The sequence below is a fragment of the Neltuma alba genome, unplaced genomic scaffold (assembly GCF_004799145.2).
Source record: "Neltuma alba isolate B1F8T4 unplaced genomic scaffold, ASM479914v2 tig00013508_pilon, whole genome shotgun sequence".
Taxonomy (NCBI): Eukaryota; Viridiplantae; Streptophyta; class Magnoliopsida; order Fabales; family Fabaceae; genus Neltuma; species Neltuma alba.
Window position 1 is genome coordinate 1665 of NW_021637731.1, and position 21653 is coordinate 23317.

Genomic DNA, 21653 nt, shown 5'->3' on the forward strand with positions numbered 1-21653 from the left:
AACTCAACATGCCATAAAATGAATTAGAGAAAATGACTGAAATATCCTTCTGTCAAATAAGTATTTTATATTTTCCCTTTGATTGTTAATTCAAAAATATATTTTAAAATAAAAAATTGTTATTTAACTATTTTTATTATTACTGATAATATAAGTTAATATTTTACTTATTAAAAATCATACAAATTAACAAACAGTACTGAATGTTTTTATACATGTCTTTTGTTCGATTAACTTTTTTTTTTCATTAGTAATCCTGTCATAACAAATACTGCCTCTGGTTCTTAATATAAGATCTCGTTTGATTTTTATTTTGGTCATAAATATAAAACCTCAATCCACTTTGTCTCTTATGTTAATTTTTTTTCAAGATATTCTTTCTAATAATAGTAGTTCTAGCCAATAAACTTGATTAGCAAGTAGAAAAAATAACACCTATTTATTATAAATAACTAACTTAACCTATTTCTTTAATTTACTCAAATCAATCAATTAGCTCTTATATTTAGGACTGGAGGTAATACAAGATAAATCATGCTCACTGCACCAAGTGATATTCTCAGTCTAGAAAACAGCACAGTCCTGAAGAGCTTTTTCGTCGTAGCAAAATCAAAATACACGAAAAATATCATTAAAAAAGAAAAAGAAAATAGTCTAGATGCAAAATGTAGGGTTTCCACAGAAATAATGTATGTAGATCCAGATCCTGGAAATACAGGCATCTGTTGTGATTAATTGAGTTTTGTTACCCAAAAATAGTTTTTTTGTCAGCTCACCCGTCTGTTAGTAGGCCAACATTTTTCAGCCTTTACCATCCTATCATTATGGACACGGAGAGAAATAAAAATGAGAAAATATTAATTGAAATATTGATGACTTTATTCGACTCCTCATCCAATCTGAAAATTAAAATCTTCTTCAATGATTATTAAATTATTCTACGCTTAATTTTCAAAGACTAAAATATTACTTTTTCGGTTCTTAATATAAGACCTAATTAATTAATTTGAGTAAATTAAAAATACTAGTTAAATTAGTTAATATGATTTTTTTCTTAAAACACCATAAGTATTTTCTTTAATGCTCTTCCTCCCTCTCCTATTTGATTATTTTAGAAAAATATCAATATGATTAATTTGAAAAAAAATTGATAAACATATGAAAAAAGTCTTATATATAATACGAATATCAACTCCTCAACTCAATTAGATCCTACATTAAAAACTAAAAGAGTACTTACTCTTGTACAAATAGAGAAGCATGTTGAGGTGTTAGGTTTAGCATTTTACTTGTCATATTTAGCATTTTTTTCCAAACAATTTTATTAAATTTATAAATTGATATATAATGTTACACAGATATTTTAATTTTAAGAAGATCGGGTGACATATATCAAATAGAAACTTGTCTCATGTGCTGAAGGTCAAGCGTAAACTTCATTTCCTCTTGCTCAGGAAGTTGTTTTTGCTTCACTTCATTATAAAATTGGAGCACTCGAGTTTAAAGACCTTAGACGAGCTTAAACGACGTAGTTTGACTTAGAGGTGGGAAGTTGTTCAATTGCTAAAAGCATAAATTCCTCTATCCACCGAAACCTTGCTGATTTTGCTTTTGTGATGTCAAGAAACTAACAAATGCTAAGAAAATATCAGAGTCGAGTTTATGTACGGGTTTCTTCTACTACCATATGCCTTCTGTTAGAGCTGTCACAGATATAAAGCTGTTTCGCAGTTTCGGGATTTTCCCAAGAAACTAACAAATTCTAAGAAAATATCAGCTTTTTTTCCATCTCTCTCTCAGAAATCTGAACAAAAGCATAACCTTCTGCAAATCGCCTCTTATTTCGCCCACCAAAGTGCAGCCTCAAGACTCACCAGTAACCATCGCCTTCGCTCTCGCCTTCCAATATAACCTTATTCATCAGTGGTCCACACTACTCAACGACGAAACATCAAAGATCTCACTATCACACTAAATAAGGACAAATCAAATAGCCTCAGGTCTCTAAAGCAGCAAACACCCAATGCCCAATAATCAGCAACACCATTAATTTCCACCGTAGCCCACAAGAAAGACAACATTTAATAAGATGGTCTGAACAATGCATGGACCATGATGAAGAAAACTTCTGTCCCATTCAACAAATTAAGAGGCCTCAAAAGGGTCCCCGCCTAGGAAAAGGAAGACACAGACGGACAGACCGCCAACCGTTTAATTTTTCTCTCAGAAAGCTATAGAAACCACTTGTATATATGTGGAGGCCACATTCAAAGTTGAGAGAAATGAACAGGAAGTAGCAATTATTTTCAGTTACATTAACTTCAAAGCATAAACTTCCAAATAAACAAGAACCTAAGGTCATATTATAAGCAAACAAAGAAGGAAGAACAGGACAGGACCTTTCTGGGGTCTGTACAACCAACGGAAGGACTGATTTTTGTCACCTAGTTACGTTGCCTTATCTAATCCATTGTCCTTTCTCTTTTCCTCCCCAACCAAAAATTGACAGGAGAGTTGAGATTTTAATATATCTGTTAATCATAGTTGCTAATGCTATAGAAACAAACCATAAACAAAAGTTATGTTTCTCAAGCAACGCTTATGATGCTTTCTCCATTGTTGAGACATGGCAGTGCATGTAAACTTGATTGCCTTGATGATGTCTTTCTCTGATCAGACGACAAGGATAGTCCAAGAGACAGCGTCGGGAGATCAAGAGATGAGCTCGAACTCAAGGCAACATCAGACATAGCAGAAGCTTTTGGATCTCCATGCCCCAGAGGTAGCTCCTCCACAGGATTCCTGCCCAAGAATGAAATCGCTCCAGACCCAACAGCCATTGGATATAGTGGCATCATTGGAAATCCATTGATGTTGCTGGTTTCAGATGATGCAGTGTGCACAAGATGTGGATGAGGCATATTATCTTGAGGCTGGATCTGTTCTTCCACTAGATTTGCCGAAACCTAAAAGAAAATTAAATCATAAAACCGGAACTTTCACTTCTGAAAATTTTCTATGCATAAGATATTTCCCTGCCTATACTTTTCAATATAATCTTTTGGTCAGTCAACTCTTTCAATTGCAGGGAACCAAAACATTCTAGTCTTTAAACTTCTCTCCTATTGCTAAGAAATTCATCAAATTGATAGAATGTGCATGCTACGCATATTCAGTTTGACTAGCAATTGGAAAACTAGGAATCACGTAGGAATTCAAACCCATTTTGCAAGACTGGCACAGCTTCAAAAGGTAAAAGTGAGTACAAATAATAATATAAAATTGGGCTTGGAAGTTTCTTTGTTGCTTCTCATTTCCCTTTTCAGCAACTAACAGATTGCTAAGAAATTAGATTGAAGGGCGATTAGATTAAAAAAAGGTAAAGTATTAATGAAGAAAGAATCGATTAAATAGTATAACGAAGAAATTACCGAGTCAGTGGTAATGTCAAATAAGCTGGATCTACGGCGTCGCCGATTAAGGTTGCTTTTTCGAAGGAAGTACTTCTGAGCATGGCTCGCAACCTGTGTAGGAGTCCTTGTTTTCACATAGTTCCTTGAGATCCCTCTCCAATCGCCCTTCCCTACCTTCTGCAATCCCAGCAAGAACAGCCTGTGTTCTTCCTCCGTCCAAGGAACCCCTATTCAATCACCCCCAAATATCTCTATCATACGATATCGAAAAGGCATAGTTCATTTTCAAGCAATCTGTAGATTTCAAAAGTCTAACATTATCTAAATCGGCTAGAAATATCAGCGGAGAAATCAATCGTACTTTCACCAATTCCAAAACACCAATAACAAGTTTCAAATAATAATCCGTGATAGAGATAACTATAATTGATAATCCCAGTTTCAGAAATCGATAGAAGAGATAATACCAAATACAGAGCAAGCAAAAACATGTTTCAAATAGTTAACCATTTCAAGAAATCTTTAACTTAAAATCCATCGAGGAAATTAATCAGACCTCGCTTGCGCTCACGCTCGCGGTGCTTGCCGGGATTATGAACAACGGCATCGTCGGCGGAGGCATAACCGGCGGCGAGAACATCTTCCTTGTTGTTATTTGAGCCATCCTGAGGTTGCTCGTACTGCGAAAGATTGTTCATACTCACACACTTCCTCATGGAATCCACAACGACTCTAACGCCGAACAACATGATCTCGCCGGCGGAGGCGGGGCAAGAAGCATCACCGTCGGTGGAGGAGGCGGAGAGTGATCGTGACATGCTGCGATCGGAAGTGACTTGGGCGAAGCGATGAGAGAGAGAGAGAGATGAGTGAGTGAGAAAGGGGAGTCACGAAAATGAAAATATTGAATTGAAGGGGAAAGAAAGGGGGAGAGAGGAAGGGCATATATAAGGGAGACAGAGACGGAGACAGGGAGGAGGTGGCAACATGTGGAGAGAAATATGTTGAAAATATTTTACGGAGATTAAGGATTGTGCGGGTACCATGAAACGCCACGCAATATAGGCACACACGCAATCCTCAATCTCAGTTAAATACTTTCTACACAACTCTCCACAAGTTGCTGCCCCTCGCCCCCCTCCCCCTTCTTCTTTCCTACTTGGTTCATCGCTTTTCTGCATACATTTTTAATGTGCGTGTATTTTGAAACATGACCCATACTTAGCTTGCAGGCTTTATATATTTTTTTTCTTAGGAAGACAATTTTGTTTGAAATAAAGTAAAATGATGCGGTTTACTAAAAAAAAAAAAAAAAGTAAAATGATGCAGTACACAAAGAGTTAGTTCACTTAATAAAAAATTAGTTCATAATTTATGAAGTTATGAGTTTAAATTTCGCTACTGATAATATAATGTTACTGATACTAAAAATATCATCAATAGCGCGTATATCTCATAAAATACTTAATAAAAACTCTGAAATAAAATTTTAATATGGTGAAAGCTAGACAGGAAACTTTGTAAAACTTCATATTGCAATGCCTTCCCTTGCAACAAAGATTTTAATATATAGATTGATTGTGTATATATAGATTAATATTGTATTTTTCTTAGAAAAATAAATATACATGCAAGTACATATGTAGTGTGGCATATTACTCAAATTACAACTCAATTTGTAAGATTTATGACCGAAGCATTTTATATTTACAAGTCAATCTCTTGTAATATTGACAAATTAGTATTTACAAGTTAAATAGATTTACAAATCAGGTGTGTCTAATTTGTAATTAAATCTCTAAAAAGAGTAGTAATTTAATAGTTACAACTCAATCTTTTAATCTTAAAAGTCAACCTCTTTTTTTTTTTAACTTCACCAAAATAATTTGTAATTTCATAGATTTAGTTATGGGCATAGTATGTTCCTAATAATAGTTCATCAATTAAAAAAATGGATTTTCCTCATATTGTTTGATAGACATTTTACAGCGTAAGCTATTTTTTCCCAAGGAGGCCAAATTAAGGTATTGGTTTTGAGGTTAGAGCATAAGGGCAAAAGAATCCCAAAACAATAGGGGTTGAAAAGATCATGGTTTTGACCAATATTAGGATTGTTTAAATGTAGGGTGCGTATAGGCTGAGCAACCTATATTTTTTCCTTTTTCTACTTCTTCTTCCAAGTGCAGATAACCCCAAGGAGTTGCGGGTTTTTTTTACCAATTGGGGCCCTCCCTTCACTACCCCCATGATCAATAACCTACTACCTTCATTTTATTGCATTAATTAAAAAAAGTTATGAATAGTATAAATACAAATACAAACTAATAATTAATGCTACCTCCGATCCTAAATGTAAGAGTTAGTTAAATAATTTGATTAAATTAAAAAAATAAATTAAATTAGTTATTTATAATAGATATGTGTTGTTTTTCTTAAAATATCTTTACTAATCAAGTGTATTAGTTAGAATTACTATTATTAGAAAGATTACCTTGAAAAAATAGATAAATCTGAGAGACAAAATGGATTGAAGTCTTATATTTAAGATCAAAATAAAAATTAAATAAAATCTTATATTAAGAACTGAAGATAGTATGTTTACAAGTAAAATACTTTAACTACCTATCTATTTTATGTAAATTAAAGAAATCTTCTCTTTGTTTTAAAAGTACATATGAATCTTTCTTGAAATTAAAATGCACGTTACACAAACCTCTCTTGTAAATTAAAGATTATATATATATCCACCCAACTGTAGGTGACATTTAAGTTTGATTTTTAAACTTTTATTCTGACCGAAATACCCTTTCTTAACATAAAAGTTATTTAAACATATATATTTGTTAAAAAATAATTTTTGATACAAAAAAAACAATTTAATTAATACGTGTATTTTCAAATTTTAGTATGCAATAAAATTTATCAATTTGTTTATATTATAAAATTTTATAACTTTAATTTTTCATTGCATAATGAAACTTATTTATGTAGATTTCTTTTAAGTGGCTAGAAAATATCTTAATAAATATTTTTTTCATCCTATAATATAAATTGTCTAAATTTAAGAGACTATAGAAATGATTTAAATTTATAATTCAAAATTTTGGAAAAAAATTGTTAAAAATATTTATATATATTTATTTAAAGAATTAATTGAATCTCCGTTCAAGGTTTTTATGTCTACATTAAATTAATTAATTAATTTTCCACCCAGTATGATAAAAACACTAAACAAGTAACTATTTGTAAAAATAAAAAATAAAATTAAGGAAAGAATTTTAAATTATAATGTTATAATCAGGGATCTAATGTTATAAATGGAAAAAATTTTAAATAAAATTATAATGTTATAATTAGGGATTTATTTATAGTATTACTGTAGGAGAGAAGATGAACAAACAAACATATGGAGTAATTTTCTGTCCAAAAAAAAAAAACATATGGAGTAATTTTGAAGACATGACAGATCAAAGGAAAGTCATGGTGATTCCGGGTCAGACGGAGCTTTTGTATAAAATATTATAGCTTCATCGCGCCTCTTAATTTCTTTTCTTATCCTTGTTTCTTGGGTCCCTCAAAGCTTAATTTATAATTAGATTAGGTAAGATACGAGTTTAAGGCAAAACAATTATGCAATTATACATTGGGACTCGTAGGTTTTCTTTTGATTAAAGCCAATGTTGGGGTGACGACATTAATTGGTGGTAATAATTTGATCAATATATATACTTTATTCATGTCATGAATCATGCTTTCAAAGCATCCACGCTTGTCACTTTATTTGGCAGAGAGAAATAGAAACCAGGGAAAAAGAAACAGAGAAGGGATTGCCCAATCCACTTTTCTTTTGTTTGGTTTGCGTATTTTTAGAAGATAAAGTTGCAAGGAAGAAACTATTTTTGGCCACGGATAGATTGGTACAGTACACACAATCCAAATTTGCTGGTGAATAAATTTGTAAATCAGATTTTCCTGTACTTGTGTTTGCCAAAAGTTTAAAGGTTGGCACAATAGAATATATATATATATATATATATATATATACTCCTACCGTCCTTAATATAAGACATATTTAACCAATTTGATTAGATTAAGAAATTTAGGTAAGTTAGTTAATTATAAGAAATATGACATGTTTTTCCTAAAATACTATAATTATCTTTCTTAATACCCTCCCTTCCTCTTTTACTTGATTATGGTTGAGGAAGTATCTATAGGAGTAATTTAGAAAAAATTGATAAATATGATAAATAGGTCTCATATTTATAACCAAAATTAACTCAACAATTAGGTCCTATATTAGGAAACAGAGGAGTATATTGCATGGTGAATTATTTTTTCTTTATACGTAAATTTACTTTCGTGAATTTACAAGAGGATCTGATATGATAAATTAAACAAGGAGGACTCACTGTATTTTCACACCTTGATCCTAACATGTTAAGTTGAAATTTTTTTTTTTTTGTTTAAAAAGAACAAAAGTTTCATTAAGTTGGATCACAGATGCTCACTAGAACTATAGTAGATCTCATCTCATGACTCTTGGAGCATCTATATAATTATTTACATATTATTAATAGATCATCCTATCAATAGCGGGATGCAAACTAATCAACTTTCGATGATGAAGCTATATAAAATTCTGAGAAAAAAAAATCTATTGGTATTGAAAGAGAAGTTTTTGCCCAATATTTTTCAAAGAATTTAATTCTAACAAATAAAATTAAGAATAATATAAACAGATATGGATGTCCAAACTCCAAACTCCAAACACGGAAACGAAGAGCCAAAACAGTTGTGCACGACGATAATGAGCAATTAGCAATGAGCAATATTAACACAAATATAAAAAGACATTATATATTGTTAATCACTATTTACGATATAAATAATAAATGACCTGATTAAAATCCAATCAGTTTCATACGTAATTGTCAGATTAAATTAAAGGCATATTTATAATGCGCAGCTGATGAGATGCTCACTGAAATGGAATTTTATTGGAAAAATTAAGGTTGAGGAGACAGGCTCAGACGAGGCGTCCAAATGCCACATGCATGCATGAATACTCCATCTTTATCTATCACGTTATAGTGCTTTAATTTTTTTTTTGCTATATTTTTCTCACCAACTTGTCTTTAAATAAGTACTCATCGGTCCTTATTATAAGACCCAATTTGACTTTTTATTTGTCCTAATTATAAGACCCAATCCATTTTGTTTCTTATATTTATGCATTTTTTTTCAAGATAATCCTTCTAATAATGATAGTTTTAGCCAATATACTTAATTAGTAAAGATATTTTAAGAATGACAACACTTATTTATTATAAATAACCAACTTAACTTACTTCCTTAATCTCCTCAAATAAGTCAATTGGGTCTTATAATTAGGACCGGAGGAGTATCTTTTTTTCACAATATCTACGCAAAATAATATTAAATTTAAGCAAACCTCATCAGCAATTTAATTGCTAAATATTGTATTCGAATATAGTACCACTACTAGCTACTTGCATTAAACAAGTCCACTAATTATAACTTAGCGATCCCTTTTATCAATATAATTCATCTTTCAAAGAAAACTATGTTATGTTCTCTAGATTTATTCATATAAAATGATGCTGTGTGTGACGATTGCAAATTAATTAATTGTGTGCTGAACAATGGACGGTGACTGCTTAAATTGGTATAAAATTACTACTCCTCTGGTCCTTAATATAAGACTCATTTAACTAATTTGATTAGATTAAAGAAGTTGAGTAAGTTAGTTAATTATAAAAAATATGACACGTTTTTCCTAAAACACCAAAATCATCTTTCTTAATACCCCTCTCCCTCTTCTACTTGATTATGATTGGGGGGTATCTATAGGGATAATTTAAGAAAAATGAGTCTTATATTTAGGACTAAAACCAACTCAATAATTGAGTCCTATATTAAGGACCGGAGGAGTACTATTAATTAAAGAGCAATCATCGTATATGTTTATGCACGTACCATATGAGATATGTCTTTCAGTTTTGATTAAATTAACTAGCTATTGAATATAAATAATATTATTAAAGAATTAATTACTCGACGATAAAGACCTATTATTCTCAGTGTCAATGAATCTGAATGCTTCTGCCTTTTGTCCCCTTCAAGAGTATTGCTTGCGTGAGTGCAATCAACTTTGTGCGTTCCCCTAGCTTTAGTTGCTGAGGTTATAAATTAATAACATGCAATATGAATCCGCTGATCCAAAAGGGTTTCTTAGAAGAGAAGGAATTCAATTGGGTTATTGAGGATTTGACCAAAATAACTACTCCTTTCGGTCCTATATATAAGTTTTACTTTTGAAAAAGAATTTGATTCAAAATATGAGCTTTATTTTTTTTTATTTGTTCTGAGTATTTATTACTTTTTTTATTTTACTCTTAGTTAACTGTATTTAGTACTCTCTCTCTCTTATTAATATTACTTTCATATATTTTCTTTCATTATTTTTTCATTTATTGCCTCTCTCATTTACTCTCTTAATAAATAAGGACAAATTTAAAAAACAAAAATACATTTATGTCTTATTTATTATTTTTAACTAATTTTAACTACTAGTTCGTTAAACGTGATTCTGTTATTTGAAACCTATATGTAGGATCGGAGGAGCATTGAAATATATTTTCTCATTAAAATTGTTTATTTGAATATAGATATCCTCCTGTTGAAAGTAAGGTAATTGTAATCCATTTTTATATAAATAAAATTTGATCCATTGACGAGTTCTATGCTAATGGGATTGAGAGAATGATTTGCTTTATTGGTCATGTAATTTTAGATTAACTTAATTAATGTAGTAGATTTCAAATAAAAGAAGATGGATAGGATCAGCTGGTTAGGACTGTTCTAGTTTAACCATAAGTCTCATGTTTGAGACGTGGGAACACAGCATCTCAAGAGCTAACGATAAGGATACCAACCTTAATGGCTCCTATCATGTCTCAGTTCGGATTAGTTTGAGGCTATTGATTAGATATCCTCCTGTTGAAAAAGGAAAAAAAAAAAGAAAAAGAAAGATGTTATGATTTTTGGTAGAAATTAATATATGCAAGACATGTACGTACATCACCACGTGGTCCTTAATTTCAGCTTTTTCAGCCTTCTTATCATGGCGGCATGCGAATATAATTAACTGAAAATAGGGAGAGAGAAAAATGGACGTATATATCTTTCATAATGTAAAAATTGAAAATTGTATTTTATTTTATTTTATTTTGGAAATATGAGCCTCTATAAAAGTAACATAAAGTTTAGAATAAAATGGAGGAATGTGAAAAGAGAAGAAGCCCCTGGAAAGCTTGTGCTTGGTGTCATGCGGTTATTAAAATGCTTTTATTAATTAGTGTGTTTATTATAAAAGAAACTAAAGAAGAGCTAAAGCCCGTAAAGTGGGTCACAGACAGCTCTGATCTGATTCCCTCATTTTGTAAATTGATTTACAGTACGTTATAAATAATAATACGTTACAAAGAGTATTAGTTATCCTCTTCTTAATATAAAATATAATTATTAAGTTGATGTTAATTTTAAATATAAAACCTATTTATTATTTTATTAATTTTTTTAAATTATTCTTATTGATACTCCTTAACCATCATCAAATAGAAAAAGAAAGGATGATATTAATTAAAATGATTATAGTATTTTAGAAAAATATCATATTTTTTATAATTAACGAACTTACCTAACTTTTTAACCTAATTAAGTTACTTAAATAGGTCTCATGTTAATAATATCTAATTACCATTCGATTACATAGTTTATTACTTTTTAATTAAATCACTTTGATCCGTGCGTTATCATTAGTTTTCCTTTTTTATGACACACACAAAACAGAGGGAACCATAATACAAAGAATAAAAGAGAACTGATCTTCAAGTCTCCCACAGCCTCGTATGATCGTATCTAAAATAACAATATTCAAACTTTATTTAGAGCGATACTTTTTAATTTTAATGTCTTTGAAATTATACTCGTTCACGATAACTTGGCGTAGTATTAAAAATTTTAGAATAAATTATTCTAACTTTCCTTTCATTTTGCACTAATTACACCAATCTTTGCTAAAATATTTTGACTTTTCTTGCATTTTGTTATAATTACACTTATTTTAAAAATATACACTTAAATTCAAACTGTTAACTCCATTAAAAATATTTTAAAAAAATACTTTTTTAATTACAATTTATATTGAGATACTTTTTATTTACTAGTTTATCCTTCATAATATTAAATCCCTAAATTTTGGCCAAAGATTTTTTAAGAATTTAAATTTTTTCCTTTTCCTTAATTTTATTTTTTATTTTTGCAAATAGTTATTTATTTAGTGTTTTTGTCATATTGGGATGGAAAATTAATTAATTTAGTAAATGTAAACATAAAAACCTTGAATAAAAATTTAATTAATTATTTAAATAAATATATAATTAACTAAATAAGTTATAAATGTTTCTTAAAAAAATTTATTTATAAATGTTAAATTATAATTTTAAATAATTTCTATAGTCTCTCAAACTTAAACAATTTATATTATATGATGAAAAAAATATTTATTTAATATATTTTCTAGCTTTTTAAAAGAAAACTAAATAAATAAGTTTTATTATGTGGTGAAAAATTATAATTATAAAATTTTATAATACAATCAAAATTAATAAATTTTGGTGTATATTAAAATTTTGAAAATACATGTATATTTTTTGTTTGCATTGAAAATTATTTTTTGATAAATATAAATGTATAAATAACTTTTATGCTAATGAGAGGTATTTTGGTCAAAATAGAAGTTTAAAAATCAAACTTAACTGCCATCTAACTGTGAGATAGGTGAAAATGAAATCTCAAATATCCAGAAAAGATTCGCGTAACATGCATTCTAATTTTAAGGGAGATTTATATATATTTTTAAAATAAATTGGAGATTTTTATAAGTTAAGTAAAACAGAGGAGTAGTCAAAGTATTTTACTCAAAATTTTAATTTCAGGTTGTTGTTAAAAATAATTAAACTCAATTAGATATGTGAGTTAGATTGTTAATTTATAGGTTATTGTTAAAAAATATGTACGGATCTGACCTTGACGCATAAGCCCAAGCTCATTATGCGGGGTATCTGTATCTATAAATATAGTAAATAAATACAAGTATAAGTCTGGTTGGGGGAAAAAAAACAAAAAAGTACAGGTCTGGAAATGTTCCCTTTCGATGGCAAGGGAGCAATTACTCGCTCTTTTGAGCACGATTTTATATGGGGCGAGTGAGTCAATTTGTATTGTTTAGGATTCAACGGTTAAATTTAACTGTATATAATTGTCAATATATTTTTATTATGAAAATAAATTTTTAAGATATATAAAAACAAAAAACAATTTAAGTATTGGATACTTTTTTGTGTGGATGCTTTCGGAATATTTAAGCACATTTTCTTTTTTTGTTTTTAGTACTCTATATGTTTTTAATTTAAGGGAACAAATATTAACTACTTGATACCATATCTTATCCTTAATATAAAATTTTTTTTACTTTTATTTTAGTTATAAATATCATACCTCAATCCATTTTATCTTTTATATTTATATGTTTTTTTAAGGTTGTCCTTCTAATAATAGTAGTTATAGCTAATACACTTTATTAGTAATGATATTTTAGAAAAGATAACACATATTTATTACAAAAAACTAACTTAACTTATTTCATTAATCTCCTCAAATTAGTTAACTATATCTTATGATTAGAACCGGAGATAGTATCACCAGCAACATCAAACACATAACTTCCCACTTATAAGGAAATTTTTATATCATTAGATCCGATTTTTAAGAAAAAAATGAATTTTTTTATAAACAAAAGATCCTATCCTAGTGATTTAATTTGACAATATATAGTTATACACTGAACAATAGAAGGGTTAGAATCTGGTTAGGTTATCTGAGCATGCAATTATAAACAATACCACCTTCTATTTTTAACATATGAATTAGCTTGAGAGTTAGATCTGACTTCAATTCATTTTGTTTCAAGAAGTTTGCTGATGTCTCCATCACACTAATGAAATCTTATGGCGAAATCTTCCTTGATAACATTTGTCATGCCTCCCTTTGAATTTCTACTAATTTATACAAATTTTGAAAACAGAAGAATGAAAATTAAGGCACAGTACTAATATGGTGGGGAAATAAATGCCCAGAGAGAGAGAGAGAGGACATGTTACACATGCGCGTCCACTGGAAGGAGAGTGGGCCCGACGACACCCTGGACTCCACCAAAGTATGGTCACGAGAGAATAAGACATTATCCATATGTGTCAGTCCCAGGATTCGCCCTATCTTGCTCTATTTATGTCTCCACCCCAAAAAGAGCCATTGTAAATAAATCCCAGTAATTGAGTTCGTAAGTAATTTTTAATTTCTTATTTATTTGAATAAGTAATTTTTTTTATTTAATCTGAACTATTTCTATGGATTTATATATTTAGAATGAGTACATAACTACATATCACTACTATTTCTACTTGAGAAATGAAAGAGACAGAAGAAGCAAAGAAAATCTAAAAAATGATCTCAAAGGCCAAAAAGGGCCGTATGGCAACTTGGGGAGCATCCCAGCGTGTTGATTGATGATGGTACAATGATTTTAATGAGCGTGCCCCACGAAAATAATCGTGCAAAATATTTGACCCCACCTTAACTCCTTCGAACCCCAGCTAAGCCAGACCAGCGTCAGGGTAGGTATCAGGCCTGTACGTCAAGATGCCCGCTTGAGTCTAAAAAGACATCCAACCCGGCCCAACAAAAGACTGCCCAAATAAAAATAGACATCTTTAGGTGGTCACAAGCAAGGTATGCTGCTTGCTTATTTGGCTCAGTCCAAAAAAATATAATTATACATATTATAATATATAATAATTTATAATACTTTTTCAGTTTTTAATATAAGACCTAATTATTAAATTAGTTTCGGTTCTAAATATAAGACTCATTTCTTATATTTATTAATTTTTTCTAAATTACCCTTATGGATATTCTTTTAACCATAATCAAGTAAAAGAGGGAGGAGGGGTATTAAGAAAGATGATTATAGTGTTTTAGGAAAAATATGTCACATTTCTTATAACTAAATAACTCACTTAACTTCTTTGATCTAATCAAATTAGTTAAATGAGTCTTATATTAAGGACCGGAGGAGTATAATATTATTTTGAGCCATTATACCTTTTTAGTTTGACTAAAAAAATTGGGTAAGATTGGAAAAAATGAAAGAAACATAAAAATTATAATTATGTAAAAGAACCAAATATCAAAAGATAAGGTTAAACATGCTAAATTGATCCTAGTCAAATTTCCTTCTTTTCTTCTTAGCTCCAATTTTTTTTAAAAAAAACTAAAACTACCTTTCAAATCTTGTGCTTTCACAAGATTATAAAAATACACCAACTATATAAATGAACTAGAGAATTGAACTTACAAATTGGCTCAGTTATTAAACATTTCAATTATTAAATGATTTTTTTACCACGCATAAGAAATCAAAGGCTAAACACTAAGACTACACAAGCCTTATATATATGAGTGATTGATTCAATCGTGATAAACTCTTTTCCTCTCATCTTGTCCCAAAGCATGACAATGAAGTCACATGCTGAAACTCACGATGATAAATTATCTAAATACCCATACGTCATCATTCAAAAAAAAAACCCATATATTAAATTTATGCATTTTTCTTTTTATGTTATCTCTCCCACCATATTAACGTTTACTTCTGATCCTTTCAAAATATATTTGGATGTTTATGGTTAGATAGAAGTAAATTAAAGAAAAAGAAAGTTATAGTTTTTTTTTCTTAAATGGAGGTAAGGGAAATAGGAAAAAAAATTAATTAGGGGCAACTTAGTATTTTTAAATTTATATTTTTATATTTGATCTTTTAAAATGGTTATAATTTTTATAAATTTATCAGTTATAATTGATTTATAATGACAAGGTGTCACTAACTTTAGCAGGAAAGCCCGCCTTGTCCTGCTCTACTCGTCCTTACCCTACTCAAAATGTTTAGGACTTCTATCTGGTATGACTGGATAGTAAGCTACAAAACATAACATGCTCATTTTTTAGGCTAAACATAGGCCGGTGGATTGCTTTACCCAACCTACCCCTATACAACCCTAATCCAACACGTGTTTTTATCTTTTATCCTAGCACTAGGAACCCCAAAAAAGTAAACGAGGAAAAAATATTTTCCTGAAAAAATCGTCAAAATAACTTAGGCAATTAGCTAGCTAGGAGCAATTCAAACGCCAATAAATTCAAAAAGCCTGGTTTTCAACAAAAATGAAAAAAACACATCATGCAGCCATATGATTGCATAATAGGAGGAAATAGTAACAAAAGCATTTTGAATTGAGCAAAATCATGGCACTGAATAGAGACATGTAATTTTCACTATTATCTTATATTCAGCTCTCTTACCGCTCATCACAGATGCTCTGGTTATCTCAAAAGATTCTTGCTAGTACGATGAAACTTTGGCTTGAGTTAGGCTGGTCAACAACATACTCTGCAATCACCCAATAAAAGTTAGAGCCAAATAGCAAGCTGAGTGGAGGCACATGACTCCAAAAGATCAATGCTTCATCACTTAAAGTCAACAGGTCACTGACACGCGCGCACACATATCAATAACTAGCTGAACTAGACATTGTATGATGAGTATCCTGTCGTTGATATTTGCCGGCAACTATACCAACAACCTGCTAATCAGCAACCTTGTAATCAGTAACTCATATTGATATCACAGTACTCCTCTTATCTTTAATACAGAATCTAATTGTTGAGTTAGTTTTGATCCTAAATATAAGACTCATTTATTATATTTATCAATTTTTTCTAAAATACCCCTATGAATATTCTTTCAACCATAATCAAGTAAAAGAGAGAGAGGGGATATTAAGAAAGATGATTATGGTATTTTAGAAAAAATGTGTCATATTTTTTTATTGTTAACTAACTTATCTAACTTCCTTAATCTAATCAAATTAGTTAAATAAATCTTATATTAAGAATAAGAAGAGTAGTATGTCTGCACGAGTACTATTTTTGTCAGATTGTGTGGGCAGTGCATGTGTGTTTCCACTCAGTACTGTATGCGTTCAGCTTTTTACATATAGCCGTTGCCTTACATTAGCTGTTTCCTAGCTCGTCCTATGCTTCTTGTCTCCTATTTTCCTGTATCTTTAGGAATCACCAAGTTCGGGCACCCATGCTACTTTTTGGCTTCTCCGAAGGTAACTTTCATTCATTATAATTGTAAATACTTATTTTTTAAATATAATTTACAATATAAAATAAATCTCACGTTTAAAAAAAAATAATGAGATATAGCTTGTATAAAAATAAGAATACAAAACAAATAGGTACATAATAAAGTATTTAACCATCAGTAAATCTTGTTTACATGTCAATCTTTGATAGATTAATGATCTAATTAGAAATTAATCTTTTTATTTGGGACGTATTTGTAAGTTTGGTACCCAAAAGAACAAATGCTAGACATGATTATCTTAGAGTAAAAAATGTCCAAATGGGCCACATGGCTTGATAAAATTAAATACCAGGCTTGGTAAAATAAATGGGCTTGGCCTAGGAAAGTAAGGGTTGGTTGGACCTCAAGGTTGAATCAACTACTCCACTCTCAACTAAAAGTAGTTAGATCTAATAGAATGAGTTATTCTCTCATAACATGACAAATCAAGGTTTAAATCTCTACTGAGAAAAATACTCACATTTAATGCTTGAGATTTTCTCTAATAGAAGAATACTTATGCCTAGCGAAAAACTACTCCACTCTCGTACTTAGGATTTTTTATTACTGTCGTCTGAGTAATTATGAAATAATCATCAAAAAAACTTACTTAGATGAATGAAAGTGAAAAGTCTTATCAATAACTCGATTGGCAGCTCCAAAATCGATAGGTTGTTGTCTCTGGCAACAATTTTTTTTTTCAGGATGAAAATATGCTCCATTATGATGAAACCGTGGTTATTTTATTTTTACGATCATAAAGAATAAGACAGAGATAAATAACGAATGGATGATATAAAGCTAAAGATAAGATAAATTTTATTTAGAAGATTCTTTCTGAGCACTTTCTGGGGATAAATTTAAATTTCATCCTTTCTGTCTTTAATAGTCATTAGGAGTTAAAAGTTGAAACAGTTGATGAAGAAAAACGCATGTGGGCGGAGGTTGATGCTCCAACCATCAAACCCGACGTTTTCTTCTGCTTTAGTTTTACACTCTGAAACGACGCCATATGACTGAAATGGTCATTTCTTGTCACTGCCTGCTCCGAGCCTGCTGGGTCTTCCTCTCAAGTCCCGTTAATAAGTGGTTTTGAATTTGACGGTGAAGATAAAAAAAAAAAACTTATTTTCAATTTGAGAAAAGTCAGATCAGATAATGTGATTTATATTTGAATTAATTTTTATAAAAGTTAATTTATAAAATAAAAAAGTTGTTTCAGTTATAATTGAACAAGTAAGTTTAGTTTATAAAATGACAAAAACAGGTAAGATTTTATTAAATAATGAAAAATATAAATTTACAAAATATAATAATTTTAAATTACTATAATAGAAAGAAGTTATATTTAATAAATAAAATATATTTAAATTAGAAATCATAGTAATGTTATAATTTTTGAACCAAATGACATTACATAATTAATTAGATAATATACTCAGCATAATTTATGTAAATATAAAATATAAAATAATATTAAAAATATTATAAAAACTGTTAAACATTATTTTTGCTTAAAAAATATTAAAAATAAATAATTGAAAACTAATTAGGAAGCACATGAAATATATAGAAAAAAACATAAGAACAACATAAATATAAAGAAAAAAATGTCTTTTAATTTTAAAAAACTATTTTACATAAGTCAAAAATAATTTTTAGGTATTTTTACAATCATACTTAAAACAATAACTTTTAATCCATAAGTTAGATTGGTAAAAAACTATTACAAATAGCTCATAAATTTACAAACTGACTTATGATATGTTTGTTCAGATCATTATTCAACACTATAAAATAATTTTGTGGGCCAATCCATTAACTAAAATTTTCTAAAAGTGAAAATGGCATTAACTATATTATCAATAACATAGGTCGGGTTTGCCAAAAAAAAAAAGTCGGAAAAAATAATAATATAATATTATAATAAAACGCTAATATTTCGGCAGAAACCCTAAATCGGCGAACTCGAGGTTCACCGGCGATCACAGATAGAGTGAGATTAATTGGAAAACATCAAGAGACGAAAGGGAAAAGAGAGCATGGGAGTAGCGAGTAAGGTCGGAGATTATGCATTCAAGGCATTCACGGCGGGTCTTGGACTTGCTACCATTTACCTCACCGCCACTTTCTCTGTTAATGTTTATCGAGGCCTTGCTTGGCACAATGCTCAATCGGTACTTTATCTCCGTCTCCTCTTTCTTGTACTATCTTTCTTTACTTCTGGGCTATATCTACAACTGTACAGTTTCTTTTCATTTTCCAGTGATAATAAAATAGTGTTAACCTGTGGACGAGGGATTATGACAATAGTCTATAGTCTAACAAGATTAGTTTCAGGCGTAGGGGGCGTCTAATTTTAGGCGTAAAGAAGCATAATAAAGTAAATGTCTTTTATGATGGCGATGCAGATTGTCGATGCTTTTAAAATCAGGTTGGTTAATTGACATGATGATACATGCAGTAAATGAACTCAGTTTTTTTAATTCGAAAATGATCATTTCTATTCTTGCTGCAGAAGTCGAGTCTTCTAATTGAACTATGGAATAGAACCTTTGATGTCATGTTTTAAAGTAGGAAAAGTGCTGAAGCTTTCTGGTTGATAAGCTGTGGTACTTGTAAAGATCATTTTGCCAAGATGTTGGTTTGCAGTCCCCATGTTCCGAATCTTGTATTTCATGTGGACGGCCTTTTATATGTTTATTGAAAACGATGATTATTTCATACTTGTCTGGTGCAAGGAGAAAGGTGTAAAGTTTAGGTAGCTTTCATGATGGGGGATTTTCGAAGGGGTGTGAAGGGACAGGAGTTCACGCCCCAGTGCCTCCTCTCCAGAGTTCATATTTCATTTCTTGCAATCTGAGAGCTTTTTGGTTGACAACATTGTAAACCTTCCTTTCCTTCCCTTTATGTTGGTCTGTCCTCTTGTTTGCTTTTGCTCTTATAAATTTCTTTAACAACCCCTTTTCTCTGCCCTCTGTTGCTTCTAGGTCAATTTAGACATCTGTTGCTTCTAGTTCAATTTAGACATCAAAATTTCTTTTTGTTTCTTTTGGGAGAAATGGAGGATGGTTGACAACCGGAAGGTTTCTGTTTACATATATTATACTATCTGCATGAACTAGAGATGATTAAGTGGAATAACTCTGTGCTGTTGGCTTATGTCTTTCATGTCTGAAGGGTTAGAGAGGAGTAACAACGGTATAGGTTGTGGATTTGGAGTTTGGAGACAAATTTATCTTCAGTTCATCATTTAAGTTTCAAATGAAGGTGTTAAATAAGCTTATGTTTGATTGGAGTTTGAGATCTGAATCATGTTCTTATTGGACCTTGATTACTGTAGTCTCCAAGGTTCCAAGCAATCGACTTTGAAATTTGGGGACTGTGTACATGGTTTGTTGCTGCCTTTCAGTTTGTTCATCCCCTAGTGTACTCAATTGAGCGGAGTCCTTGAACTCTCGAATTTTGTTCCCTTGTATGATGGACACTGCCTATGATTTTGTGTCCCACTTTGCAAGTATGTGTCTCTTGTATGACTTAGTAATGGTTTTTTCAGTAGAAATATTGCTATTCTGGGTCGCGTCACGCTATCAACTTGGTTCGGTTGTTTCTATCAATTGCTGCCAAAATATCATGGATTTTGATGTGCTATCACGTTGCCATTGTCAAATTACCTTTCGGCATGCACCTCTTTAACCTAACATTATTGTTTTCCTGCAGAAACTTGAACCGCAAGACTCTAATGATCAGAGCCAAGCTTCATGACTCGATCTCATATTTTCAGTCATCTATCTGCTTGTTATGCTTAAAACTGTGTAGAAATATAATGCTTGCTTTTTGAAAAAATCCAAACGATGAGGCAATAATTAATGCTCTGTGGGAAAGTCATAATGGCTTGAGTGGCTTTGAAAGTTTGCAAGTAGACCGAGTCCTCTTTATCTATATATGCCTTGCATTTGACGTCTGAAGACTTTCTGTAAAGCCTCCTTTTGGAATTTGGACATCATACGAAAAGTGAAACTCAAGAGTTGTATTACGGATATAAGGAATCTTATTTGGGATCATTAGCCTGCCGTTTTGATGAGTTTTTTAGATTCATTTACGTTTCAATAATCCGTTCCTGTCTTTTAAGACAAGTTGTTTGGGATAAGGGCGGCCCTCAGTTGAGAAATATCAAATATGGGCTAGGAAAGAAGTTTCAAATACTCCTGTAAGGGATGAATGAATAGCTATGAAATGTGGTTTAACTTATTTATGTTCACCATCCAGCAGCATCATAAGCATTTTGCATTGTGCCTTGTGCGTCGCCAAGGAATGAAAAGATATTGTGACGTAACTGCGCTTTTTATGCCTCTGTTTTCAGGCATGAAAGTCACCGGCTAACCATTTCATCCTTTTCTAATGTTTTTTTTCCTTTTGTTATGAAGGCGAGTCGACTTGAAAGTATAGGAAACTAGAAAATAATGCACGGTTCTTTGGTGTTGAGTCATTCAGTGAAGATTGGAATTAGAAGAAGGAACTTTAATGAATAAATAGATAGATTTTTAATATATATTATGTTGAATATATAAATACTATTAGTACTTATGATTTAGCGTGGTGTCAAATTTATTAGATATAAATTGACGAGAAAAATAAAACTTGTTTTCGGCTTTTCAAGGGTAAGGTCAGATTCGTCACCCTTCCAGCTTCGAGACTCGATGATATAGTCGCCTAAATAAACTAGAGCTCCGTATGTTTTATTCTGCAGGCGACTAGCTACGAAATAAGATTTGGAAAGATGGCCTTGTCTCTAAGTACAACCTAGAAGCCGAAGTCGGTGGCCCGCCACAGTTTCAACTCAGCATTCTGGAACTCTAATCTTGAATGCTCGATTTAAAACAAGGTTCAGGAAGGAGGGAAGA

General features: G+C 30.8%; 1 protein-coding gene across 1 annotated transcript; it reads right to left on the reverse strand.

Moving 5' to 3' along the window:
* Nucleotides 1-2223: 2223 nt before the first annotated feature.
* Nucleotides 2224-4393, reverse strand: LOC114737881 (transcription factor MYB1R1). Its single transcript, XM_028925869.1, has 3 exons — nucleotides 3970-4393; nucleotides 3432-3640; nucleotides 2224-2966 (listed from the first exon to the last, which is right to left on the reverse strand). Exons 1-3 carry the CDS (start codon nucleotides 4229-4231, stop codon nucleotides 2589-2591), a joined length of 849 nt encoding a protein of 282 aa, XP_028781702.1. The 5' UTR covers nucleotides 4232-4393; the 3' UTR covers nucleotides 2224-2588.
* Between the last annotated feature and the right edge of the window lie 17260 nt (nucleotides 4394-21653).

Bases quoted from the DNA above. Each gene is read 5' to 3' on its own strand.
- LOC114737881 (XM_028925869.1), bottom strand. From the start codon at position 4,231: ATGTCACGATCACTCTCCGCCTCCTCCACCGACGGTGATGCTTCTTGC. The intron at 3,641-3,969 runs GTCTGATTAATT...GTGATTGAATAG, and splicing joins CGAGCGTGAGCGCAAGCGAG to GGGTTCCTTGGACGGAGGAA. The intron at 2,967-3,431 runs GTAATTTCTTCG...ATTTTCTTTTAG, and splicing joins TTGACATTACCACTGACTCG to GTTTCGGCAAATCTAGTGGA.